This window comes from Rhinolophus ferrumequinum, chromosome 20, assembly GCF_004115265.2.
Source record: "Rhinolophus ferrumequinum isolate MPI-CBG mRhiFer1 chromosome 20, mRhiFer1_v1.p, whole genome shotgun sequence".
Taxonomy (NCBI): Eukaryota; Metazoa; Chordata; class Mammalia; order Chiroptera; family Rhinolophidae; genus Rhinolophus; species Rhinolophus ferrumequinum.
In genome coordinates this window covers 43389062-43402313 of record NC_046303.1, presented here as the reverse complement: position 1 = coordinate 43402313, position 13252 = coordinate 43389062, and the positions used below count along the sequence as shown (strand labels likewise).

Sequence of the window (13252 nt, the reverse complement as noted above, 5' to 3'; positions counted from 1 at the left end):
ATTCACCATAATCAGAAGTATCTGGACACTGATGGTAACCACTTTGAGCACCTCTTGTAATTGCAGAAGTCAAACGTGACTTGTATTCATCTTTTGTTACCGGTATATATTGAGCATTACAATTTTAATACAGTTTTCCTTTATTAAAATGTGTATACATTTTTTGACACCACATATATAACATAAAGTTTCTAAAGGTGAATAAAATTTCCTTCCTAATGAAGAAAAGACTTCCAAGACAAAGCTTCTATTAAATAAAATTTAGAAACTTATCTGAAAATCCTGCATCAGGCGTATTTGGATACCTTGTAGTTTCAAAGCTTTCTAATTTTTTGTCCTAATGATATGCTTTCATCTCCTCCCTGCCCAATTTGAATGACCATATAGAAATAATTCACTGGGTAACTTCCAAGCTCACATTTTAGTCAGTGCTGAATGTACCTGGCTTAATTCAGTTTCCAGATATGGGACAGAAAAGATGGGTTGCCTATTTATGAAGCGAAGCATTTTGAACACAATAATTATTTTTCCACGTGTTCTATTGTCAAATGATGTAATTTTACCACTGGCAACACACAGAAAAAGCAAAAAGGAAAAGCATCTACTGTATAGTCAACACTGAAATCCAAGATTTGTCCCGACAGGCAACTTAGGCTAAAGCAGACATATTCTAGAAGTCTTAATTGACCAGAAGAGAGTATCTTTCAAGTGAGTTATAGAAAGGCATTTGATGATCGAGACTCAAAGACATTGATTTGTCAATATATGCAGCAGCAAGCTACTGGGCCCGCTTCTTAACTGATGTATTTTATGGAAAATGAGAAAATGAAAAAGTGACTTTACCATCACCTCTTATTTAGTATAGCAACCTCTAGACAATCCATAGAGAATGTATTGGCTAACACATGAACTTTGTTATTCTTTCGTTTGAAAGAAACACCATTTTTAATCATTTGCAAATGATTACTGAAACATGAGGAAAAGTGGTATATTTAATTTTAGAAAAATAACTACAGAAAACATTGAAAATTATAATATATATTAATATATACATATACAGACTTTTTTGTTAAATTATTGACTTGCTCTAGGAATTACAGCAGTCATGTTAAATGGAAAAAAAATATATGCTTATCATTTCATCATAAATATTCTTGGAAATGAGATGCTAAAATCTATCTCTCAGCACATAACTTTCTTCCTATTATTTTATTCATGTACTATCATTCATGCAATTATCAAAAATGGACATACCATGTCACAAACTTATTTTCCTTAATTTCCTTTTTATTTTATATTTATCCCTCCCTCTTTTATTTTCCACTTACTGATCATAACAGATACTGTGTTCACATTGGGGTTGAAAGAGCAGCGTCCTTTTCCAGATTCACACTTGGAGTCAATCATGAAAACTTGATCCTTTATTATAGATAAAATTGAAAAATGTAGTAATAATGAATAACTTTATATTTAGTTGACCAATTGCTCTTTAGTAAAACAAAGTGCCATTATAAATAATAAGCTTTTGGCTTGATTGCTTAATGCCTTCCCAATTTATTATATTAAGACTTTCTTGGCTCACATAAAGAATCCATTTATAAACTGCAAGCTAACCTCAGCAGGTCGAATTCTCATCCTATTACATTTCCCATAAAGCTGATCCAACAAGTTTTCATCAAGTCAACATCAGTAAAAACCACTTGGAAATCAAAGATATTGTAAATCTGAACTAGATAAGTTGGACATTGACCAAATGCAGAAAATTGTCCACAGAGGCACAGAGGCACGATGTGTATAGGATTCCAGTATTTCCAAAACAATCAAGACTTTTTTAAATACAAAATTTTGTTCCACTTAATTTTGTTATATAAAGCATTATACTAGATTCAACACAGTAACTCATAATTTAGATAAAAATGCTTCATTTACTCATTCATTTATTTATTTAACAAAAATATATTGAGTATCTACTATGTGCGAGGCACTGACAAAACATTCGGGGCACAGTAAACAAAGTAAGACAAAAATCTTTACCCTCAAGTAATTTACAATATGATGATGGAAAATATAAATATGTAAATACAGAATATAAAGAGAATCAATACATGAAATATAGAGTATGTTTGAGGATGCTCAGTGCTTAGCAGAAATATTAAGGAGGGAATGCAACTAGGGAAACCTAAGTGTTATGGGCAATGGGTTCAATTTGAAATATAATCATCAGTGTAGCCTCACTGAGAGGGAACATTTTGTTTGTATATTTATCTTTTTCTTATGTTAGTTAAAGTAGTAAAAGCTACTGCTAAAATGCTATGAAAAAAATTGTTGGTTGGACCTTAATTATTAAGCTAAAGTTTTTCAAAATTATCCTGAAAGGAATGTCAGCTCAATATTTTTTACTATGGAAAGAAAAAGATCAAAATGCTGCTTTTAGAAAAGTGGGCCTTACCTTGTGCTTTATGATTGAGAATGGCAGCTATAAAAACAGACACTGGATTCAAGAAAATAGATTTGTTTTCAATTGCAATAGTCCAGGAATTAGGTAATAATAAACTGACATACCAGGATCTCAGAGGTCATGGCAAGAGCAGTAAAGATGCAAGAGAATTTGTAAAGTGAAAATCAGCAGAGCTTGGCATTCAATTACAAATTGGATGTAGTTCAGGAAGATGAAGAAAACAAAGATGATTCTGAAGTTTTGCATCCTTAAAGAAAATAAAACTAGTTTTTTTGTTTGTTTGTTTGTTTTTTGTCTATTGAGTTTGATGACCCCTGAAACAATAGGGATGCGTAGAGCTTAAAAAGAATCACAGTATTGCAGCCTAGAAAGGTCCTACAACAAGATTCTCTTTGATGAATTAAGTCTACAGATGAGGAAACTATGTAGCTAGATCATGTAGCTAAACAGTGACAAAAGCAAAATTAAAACTCAACCTCCTGGCTCATAGCTACATCTGGTGTGTAAAAGGTTACCATTTATATAATGACTAAACTAAATAAATAATGATAAACTTGAGGCAAACCAATCAAATTAGTAATTCTGTTTATGACTCTTTAGTCAGAGATGTATGTAGGTTTGACTAGAAAAGTGTGAGTTGGCACTGCAGGAATTGATGAGATGGCTTAGCTACCACTTCCTCTCCACTGACCTACTCTTTCATGGCACATCTTTGTACTTACACAGTTATAGTCTAGATTTTGCCATCATCAAGCAGAGATGTGATCCACCTGACTAATTACTAATTCAAGCACCTTGCAATAGTTCTTTGATCTCATCTCCTAAGAACTCTATTTTTGCTAGTTCATCAGCTCTCTCTCTTGATTTCCTTTATTAACTAATTTAGATTCCATACTTTTTAACTTCAATTTTTTTTTTTTTTTTCAAAAATAGGAAGTTGCTTGACTTTGTGATGTTTTCATTGCATCCACAGCCTGGAAGGACACATTTATCTACATTCTCCATACTTGCCTCCAAATTTCTTAAGCATTTTGCAGAAAGTGATCCAACAAGGTAAATTCAACATAGTATAGATTTGTGATCACAAACCCCAAATGTACCCTATGTACTGCTCAATAATCTTTCAAGACTCTTTGTCAATTTGTTCTTCCATTAATAATTTCAAACCATTGCCACTTTTGTCAAATCTCCTAACTTATTCTTAGCTCATATGATTGATAATTATGTTGCTGAGGAAGTGAAGCCTTTAAATGAGACATCTTCAACACATAATATATGTACACATAAATATATGTACACTAATATATCCACCAATACATGAGAGGAACTATTTCTTTTTTAGGCCAATTGTTCTACCAATGCTTTGGATTTCATCTTATCCAGTCTTATTAGGCATATTATGTATTCCATGATGTCTCTTTCTTTGATTTTGTTAACTGGATCTTTTACATCGTCATTTGAACAATCCCTTCAGTTCCTACACATTACTTTCCTTCAGAGTCACATATCTTAAATAATTACATATACTCATCATCATTTCCTGACTTCTTACTTTCTTCTCAATGCACTTCAATTGGGCATTCAACCTCAGCTGTTCTATTGATACCCTTTTTGATAAGATCCTTAGTGACAATCATGCTACACAATTCAGTGCTTATTTTTCAGACCTTATCTTACTTGGATTCCCAGTGGTGCTAGAGATTGTGGCCCCTTCTATCTTTTTAAAATGACTTATTTTTATTCCCAGAACCAACACACTCTTGTTTCTCCTACTACTTCTCTGGCTGTTTCTTTTTAGTATTGTTTCAGGGTCCGTCTTCCTCCATCTGGCCACTAAAGTTAGGAGATCCTCAGGTTTCCATGGTTTCTCTTTTCACGTTATATTCTCCATGCATGATTAATCCCACTCATTAATTGGGCTTCAGTTGCTCTTATAAAACATTGACTCAAACATTTATACAGCCAACTTAATATTCAACTGCCTAATTGATATTTCTACTTGTATCTTTCAGCAGCATCTCAAATTCAACAGAACCAAACCCAGGCTCAACATCTTAACCTCAAAATGGTTCCCGTCATTGTGTCACACCTCAATTCATGGCAAATATAATTAAAGAAGTTAAAAATACAAACAAACAAACAAAACAACCAAAGTATCAACATCTATATTATACTTTTTTCATAGCCAAATCTACCAACGTCACCTATACTATTTTATACTTTGTGCCTATTTCTCTGTCTTCATTGCCACCACCTCAGTATAATAATCTCTTTGTTAGCCTACTCTATCAACTTTCAAAATGATCTCATCACAGCCCTCGTAACCACTCCCACCCTAAACTATTTGTAACATAACACACAAGTGACAGCACAATTCTATTTAAGCCATTATCGACTTAAGATTGTTCCAAGTGCTTCTCCTTTAAAACAGGAGAAAGACAGATATCTTAAAGGTAGCTAACATATTCTGACATGATTTCGTTTCTGCCATTATTCTCATTAAATATTTATTGACAGATTGAATCAATACCAGAAAATAATACAACCACAAAGAGCGTTGGTGTTGAACAATTAGAATAGAAGGCATAGCAAAATGTCCCTTAGTTATAGATGTCAATAAAGGCATTGGAGAATAGAGGACATGAAAAACCTCTTATAGACTGATCTAGGAGAAAGGATGCTGATCAGGAGAGTCAATTTGATCATTGAGGAATCTTGCTCATTTGGAAATAGTTTGGAAGTCTAGCCGAACCGAAGCCCTACAATTACAGACATACAAAAAAGCTACCTGGAGACTGGTAGGCGGGGCAGAGAAATAGAAAGGGCTGCTCCTACACCCATGTGTGACAATTAAAGACTGAGAGGGATGTCTCAGCTACAGAGGTAACCACTGAAAAAGTGAGGAGCCCCATCCTCGTACCAGGCTCTCCAGTCAAGGACCACTGCTGGGGAGAGAAGGCCCCATAATTTCTGGCTGTGAAAACCAGTGGAGATGATGACTGAGTGAGACGGAGGGGGGGTTGGAGTCTCAGGCTTTCCTCTTGAATGGACCTCACACAAACTTACTTGCTGACAGACTCACTCACTCTGAATTCCAGGGTTGGGGTAGCGGCTCAAAAGGTGCCAGGGACATACATGGAGGAACTGAATTGTCTGATTACCGGGGGAGGGCTGGAGGTGTAGCTTCCTCCTGGGCAGAAGCCATTGTTCTTTATTGAGCCTCCCCCCTCCCCATGCGCAGATGCAGGCAGCCACCACATCTCAGTCTCCATCAAACTGAATAACAACTTTCATTTCCCTGCCCTAGTGATTCCCGGAGACTCCACTCCACCCAATTTTCAGGCCCACCCAAGCTGCTTCCAGTGGCTTTTCTGTATAAACAGCCTGCCTTGGACTCATTTTGCAGACATTCCTAAAATCTCTCAAAGACTCACAAAACCCAAACGAGCAGCGTCTGATTTTGGTGCATCACGTACCTCTGAGCCCAGCCTTAGCCTCACTTCACAGATTGGCATCTCAAGGTACCTGTAAGCCCAGTGCTGGAGGAGGTCATCAGTGTAGTGCTTTGTGGCTCACACCAGGTGGCCGAGGTAGAGCACAGGCTGTGGCTAAACTTGGCCTGAAGCAGATTCCCTCCTAGGAGGATCCAGGGTTGGCACACTTGATGGCCAGCTTTGGACAAACCGGAGCATCACCTGGCCACCTCCAAGGATGACACACCCAAAGGTCGACAGGGCAGGCGCCAGAGCCCTGCTAAAATGAACCCCGCTCTGTAAGGTCAGCCCCGGCACCATAGCCTCCACTTCAGTCATGGCCAGTCCTCATAACCAATTAACCTGAGGGTTAATCCCTCCTACTGATGTGCAACAGCAGTCAATTCTTGTAAACTACAACAGAAAGGCACACACAACCCATATAAGAAACACACCTGGATCACCTGGCTCTTGTGACCAGGGAGACTGCCCCACTGGGTCCGACAGGACACATACTGCATAAGGCCACACTACTAAGAACAAGAGACATAGCAGTCCTATCTAATGAATAGAAACAAACCCAGGGAGGCAGCCAAAAATGGGGAGACAAAGAAACATGTCCCTAATGAAAGTATAGAACAAAACTCCAGAAAAATAAATAAACAAAATGAAGACAATCTACCAGATGCAGAGTTCCAAACACTGGATATAGGGATACTCAATGATCTCAGGGAGAACTTCAACAAAGAGATAGCAAACATAAAAATGGAGACAGAAAACATAAAAAAAACCCCAAAAAACAAAACAGAAATAAAGAATACAATAACTGAAATAAAGAATACATTAGCGGGAATCAACAGATTAGATAAAGCAGAGGAAAGAATCTGCAATTTAGAAGATAAGAGCAGAAAACACCCAATCAGAACAGCAAAATGAACACCCCCATCAAAAAAAAAAAATCCTCAGAGATAATATCAAGAGTACCAATATTCACATTATAGTGAAACCAGAAGGAGAAGAGAGACAGCAAGGATTTTAAAACCTATTTGAAGAAATAAAGACGGAAAACTTCCCTAACCTGGCGTAGGTAATATGAGGCCGGTCAATTAAGTTCGTAAACTTGTTGAAACAATTTTGCTAACCTTTTTTGATATCAGAGGGATTATTCATTATGAATTTGTACCAACTGGACAATTAACCAAGTTTATTATTTGGAAGTGCTGAAAAAGCTGTGTGAAAAAGTTAGACGACCTGAACTTTTCTCCAACAGTTCATGGCTTTTGCATCACAATAATGCACCAGCTCACATGACACTGTCTGTGAGGGAGATTTTAGCCAGTGAACAAATAACTGTGTTGGAACACCCTCCCTACTCATCTGATTTGGCCCCCAATGACTTCTTTCTTTACCTGAAGATCAAGGAAATATTGAAAGAAAGACATTTTTAAGATATTCAAGACATGAAGGGTAACACAATGACAGCTGTAATGGCCATTCCAGCAAAAGAGTTCCAAAATTGCTTTGAAGGGTGGACTAGGTGCTGGCGTCGGTGCACAGCTTCCCAAGGGGAGTACTTCGAAGGTGACCATAGTAATATTCAGCAATGAGGTATGTAGCACTTTTTCTAGGATGAGTTCACGAACTTAATTGTCCAACCTCATGATAAAAGCCCAGGAAGCGCAGAGAGTCCCAAACAAGATGTAAGCAAAGAAGCCACACCAAGACACATCATAATTAAAATGCCAAAGGTCAAAGACAATGAAAGAATCTTAAAAGCAATCAGTTACCTACAAAAACCTCCCATAAGACTGTCAGCTGATTTCTCAACAGAAACTTGGCAGGCCAGAAGGGGTAGGCAGGAAATATTCAAAGTAAAGAAAAGTCAGGACCTACAACCAAGATTCCTTTACCCAGCAAACCTATGATTTAGAATCAAAGGACAGATAAGGAACTTCCCAGACAAGAAAAAGCCGATGGAGTTCATCACCACCAAACCAGTATTACAAGGAATCTTAGAGGGACTTCTTTAAGAAGAGACGAAAACAAAGATAAAAAAATATGAATAATAAAATAGTAATAACTACATATCTATCAACAACTACTCTATGTGTAAATGGATTAAATGCTCCAATCAAAAGATAGAGTGGCTGAATGGATAAGAAAACAAGACCTTTACATATGCTGCCTACAAGAGACTCACTTCAGATCAAAAGGCACACACAGACTGAAAGTAAAGGGATGGGGAAAAGATTAGTTCATGAAAATGGGAACACAAAATAACATGGAAAAAAAGAGCTGAGGTAGCAATATTTATGCCAGACAAAATAGATTTTAAAATAAAGGGTATAACAAAAGACAAAGAAGGAATCAATAATCCCACCTCTGGGTATTTATCCGAAGAAACCCAAAATGCTACTTTGAATGGATGTGTGCATCCATGTTTATTGTAGCATTGTTTACAATGGCCAAGATTTGGAGGCAGCCTGGGTGCCCATCTATGGATAAAGAGGAGGTGGTACATATATACAATGGAATATTTCTCAGCCATGGAAGGGAATGGGTTCTTGCTATGTGTGGCGGCATGGATGGACCTGGAGGGCATTTTGTGTTGAGTGAAGTGTCAGACAGAGAAAGACAGATGCAATGTGACTTCGCTTACATGGGGAATCTAAAGAACAAAATAAATAAAACAGAAACAAACTCACACATACAGATAATACTTCGAGGGTTGCCAGATGGGAGAGGGGTTGGGGATGAGTGAGAAAGGGGAAGGGATTAAGAAATACAAATTGGTCGTAACAAAATAGGGGATGTTGGGTATAGCATAAGGAATAAGTAATACAGTCAATAATATTCTAATGATTATGTATGGTATCAGATGAGTACTAGATTTATTGGGGTGATATGTTGGAAGGGGGTTGGGGGGCAGGTTGAAAAAGGTGAAGGGATTAACTACATTAGTAGTTACAAAATAGTCATGGGGATGTAAAGTAAAGCATACAGGATATAGTCAATAATAGGGTAATAGCTATGTATAGTGCCAGGTGGGTACTAGACTATTCAGTGGGATTATGTATTTATGTATTAAATTATACAAATGTCTAACCACTGTGCTGTACACTTGGAATTAATATAAAATAATACTGAATTTAGACATTTACTGAATGTCTAAATAAATAAATAAAGTACAAAAATAAATAAATCTTTAAAAAAGAATAAACAAACTGCACATTTATAAAAACTAACAAACATTGTAAATTCCACACAAAAGGAAATAGTTTTAATTAATGGTGGGAATTAAAGATTAAAAATGTTTAATAAAGACATGAAAAATAGAAATATAAAAGATATAAGTGTAGCCTACCTGTCTGAGAGGTTTTGTGATGAAGTAAAGAGAAAAGAGTCTAAAAAAGTCACAGATCCAAGTTAACAATTTCAAGGAAAGGAAACATAATCCTATTTTTCAACAGACTAAAAGTAAATGTAGAGGTAAGGGAATGAAGATGTAAAACAGAGTGATGAAAGTTATTAATCAAAGAACATTGCTGATAAGGAAAATGCACAGCTTTTCTTTTGACAAGAGGAAAACTATAAAAACAAATGCATAAACAGAAAAGCTTGGTTGACTAATTTGCCTCAAAAGCCAAAGAAATAATTTGATATCTGTGATATTCTTGGTCACCTGTGATATTCTTGGTCACGTTATCTGATTGATGAGTGGCAGGTGTCAGGGGCTGAAATGGTTTTCAACTGTTAGAACTGATGTTATGGAGGCATCTAATAAAATCAACGAGCGATAAGGTGTGGTACTATTCCAAGAAATTGAACAATTTGCATCAAAATTGAACAATAATATTTTCATCAAAATTGAACAAATTGAACAATTTGCATCAAAATTGAACAATAATATTTTCATCAAAATTGAACAAATTGAACAATTTGCATCAAAATTGAACAATAATATTTTTTTATTAATGTTTTCTGCTTTACCTTTTTCCAGAAATAGAAGACAAAGAATAAACACAGTGGACAGAAGAGAAGAATCATGGTTAACGATGGTGTAGCAAAGATTGTCGGCTCTTTGGATGAGCACCATTGAAATGCTCTAGGAAAGCTCTGATTCAGTCTCACAGAATAAGGGAAGAGTCACAGGGTATAATGAAAGTGTGTGTTGTTCCAGATGTGAAGTAGGCCCATAAAGTATTCTCTGAGAACCAATGAATTGTTATTTGACAGGCAGATAAAAGGTGGTGGATAGTGTCTCAGAAATAAAACTAAATAATTAATGATATTCCGCCCTAACCTGGTTTACTTTCCAACTGGTTTCAAATGCATGAAAATGACATATCTTAGTACTAACAAAGGGTAAGTATTAGCAGTAAGTAGTATCTCTGGACATTACAAAATAACAATGTGAGCGATGAATAAGAAGGAGAATTCTTTCAAACTACAACTTTCTGCATCATGTGGTCATTTTACACTTGGGGACCTTTTATCCTAAACTAAGGAAAATCAATACATTAGATGGTTGAGAAAACTGTATTCTATATTTACCACAGGTATGTATATAAATATAATGTTTTGACGAAACCCTTTCACTTGACTATCATGCAAAGCATATAATGCTTAAAATGCATAACCCTTTTCATACTAAAATGGCTTTGAAAGTGTTCACATGTCATTTAAATTGATTAACTAATGGAAATGCTTCCCCTTTGAAAATGATCTTTTGAAGTGAGACTAAAGTAGTTCATATTTATTAAAGTGATTAGAATTTATTCCATGCTGGTTCTCCAAAGGAGATTATGTTTTTGGACCAACATTCCAATGATGCCTTGAACTGCACAGTGGGCAATTTGTACATGGGAAAATGATTTCACTTGAAATCTGTGCTCTGAAAACTGCTATGCTATTGTTGGCCTGTACTGTGACTGCACAGTCTGCAGTAGAGTGTCTGACAGATTGCAGACGTCTGGAGCAGTAGTTTATTTAATCAATTGATCGCAGGCATGTGGTTCTAATGACCAGCTCAATACAGCCAACTGTACTCCTCCAAGAAGCACAGCTTTACGTTTCTTTCAAAATTTTAATATTTCACATCATGAACAACTTGGAAGGAAATGTCTCAATATAGGGTCAAATTATCTTTACTCAGTTATTTTAAAATTATTTTTTATTCACCGAAAGATATACATGATTAAATTACATGTCTGAAAAAAAATTTAACAATAAAGGAAGATAGAAAAAAATCACTGTTCAATTATATTAGTATGGACATAGATGAAACCTTGTTAAAGGGAAATAAACTTAATCAGGTGTATCAATAGCAATATTTAATTTGTTTACAATTCTAATCTGTAAAATTGAATTAAGATATTATTTAAGAACTGGACTGTCTAGATTTAAGTTGTGCAATGAAATCAAAGCAAGGTAATTTGGAAGAATTCGGTTTTTAAAATACTTATATTAAGTAAAACAATTTGTTTGGCTAAAAGAATGAGGAAAAACTCTTTTGGTCTAATGAGTAGTTTCCTTAGTAATTGTGAATGGGGATAAACAGTCTGAAATATCACAGGGGAAGTTGAACCAGCCCTCTAGTTGATGATACCTTAGCTACATATTTAGTTTAGCAGATGCTTTTGTTCATAGAACCCCAAATCACTTTAACCAATGTAAGAATTAGACTAGAATACCCTAGTGTAGACCGATGTTGGTCTAAATGAAAGTATGATTTACTTATTATTTAAAGTTCTTTTCAGCAAACACACGTGGCATTCTGGTTTACACATGTCTGTATATCTCACAAAAGTTTACCAAATTTGAAAGATAAGAAATTACATAAAATAAATTTGAGAAAGTGAGTTTATACTATAATATTTCTATAATTTGGAGCAAATATTATCAATACCTTACATTCCAAGTAATTATGAAATTACACCATTTTTTCCCTTTATCTTTTACTGTTTAGGTTTTCCATTCAGAAATACACACACACACACACACACACACACACACACACACACACCTTGAAAGCAAAAGGCTATATTTTAAGCAACTTTGAGGACAGAAACAAAATGTAATTATATTTTGTGTTTAGAGGACTTGAAACTTTTTTATGACTATTGATGATATTTCCAAATTTTTACTCAAAAATAGTTTTAAGAAATTTTTGACACTATCCAAAAGAATGAAAAATTGTTACACTTACTTCTGATCTCCTCCCTCTGTTCAAATAAGTACAGACTGGGCTGAAAGCACCACTCCCACAAACATACAAATGAGTGCGGTTGAAAGCCTGAATTACACGGATGAAGTTCCCACAGCCATGCTGAAAAAATAGGTAAGTAAGTGGTTAGCAACCCAATGACTTTTATTGTTCTTTGTAAGTGTTACTGTAATACTTTGCCATACATTCTTCTTTTTGCTTTAACATTTTTGTTAGAAGATAATAAGAGAACAGCATGGTTTATAACATTGCTTTATTTCAGGAGGAAAGTAGTCCAACTTAGATAATGAGTAAAATTATATATTTCTTTCATATTTCATTTTTATATACTGTGTAAGTTTTTATATTCTGAACTTAATCTTTACCTGAGAAAGTTAAGAAATTGTAAACTACAGCAAATTGTCTCCTCAAACTTCCTTCAAAAAACTATACAGACACACATACATACTTTGTATATGTAAACATGTTTTGAATGAAATTGTATTTATACAAGGCTGATATTATCGTTAGTACAAAATGACAAACAGTATTGGACTTTACAACTTGTGAATAAAACAAACTTTAAAGAAAATGGCAGCATTGTTGCTTTCTATAAAAAATGATGCAATCATTATCTCTCTACCCTTGATGCCTTGAAATACTTTCTTCTCCAAAATCTCCTTTCTCACCTGCTCCCAGTCCAACCATTGGAACTTGTATTTAGTCATTCAACAGAATACAAAATTATTGTAATTATAAGTTGACTATGACCTTGCAGGAGTACATAAACATTGTCAGCATCAAATGCAGATCTCTGTGACTGAAATAATCATGGCATGTTCTACATTTGTTGGACTCACTCTCCATTGCTGACTACAAATTAATTAAGCCTGAGATTGAATGTTACTCCTTTCACAAAGTCATCTTTCTTTCAAAGAACATTATTAAAAATAGTGTTATAAATCTAAGACAAATGTTTTAATAAAAAATATATCAAAAGGTAACAGTGGTTTTCTCAGGGGTAGTCAGAGACCATAGGTGTATTTTTTTCCCTCTTCTTGGTACCATGTACTTACTAATTGTTAATAATGCACATTTATTGTTTATGTTATTAGA

General features: G+C 35.1%; 1 protein-coding gene across 1 annotated transcript in view; it reads right to left on the bottom strand.

Moving 5' to 3' along the window:
• Positions 1-13252, bottom strand: part of SEMA3C (semaphorin 3C) — a 184608-nt gene that overhangs the window by 76612 nt on the left and 94744 nt on the right. The window contains exons 5-6 of the mRNA XM_033088922.1: positions 12140-12259; positions 1329-1419 (exon numbers count right to left, since the gene is read on the bottom strand). Of these exons, the coding sequence (XP_032944813.1) occupies positions 1329-1419; positions 12140-12259 (211 nt within the window). The remainder of the gene's footprint in view (positions 1-1328; positions 1420-12139; positions 12260-13252) is intronic.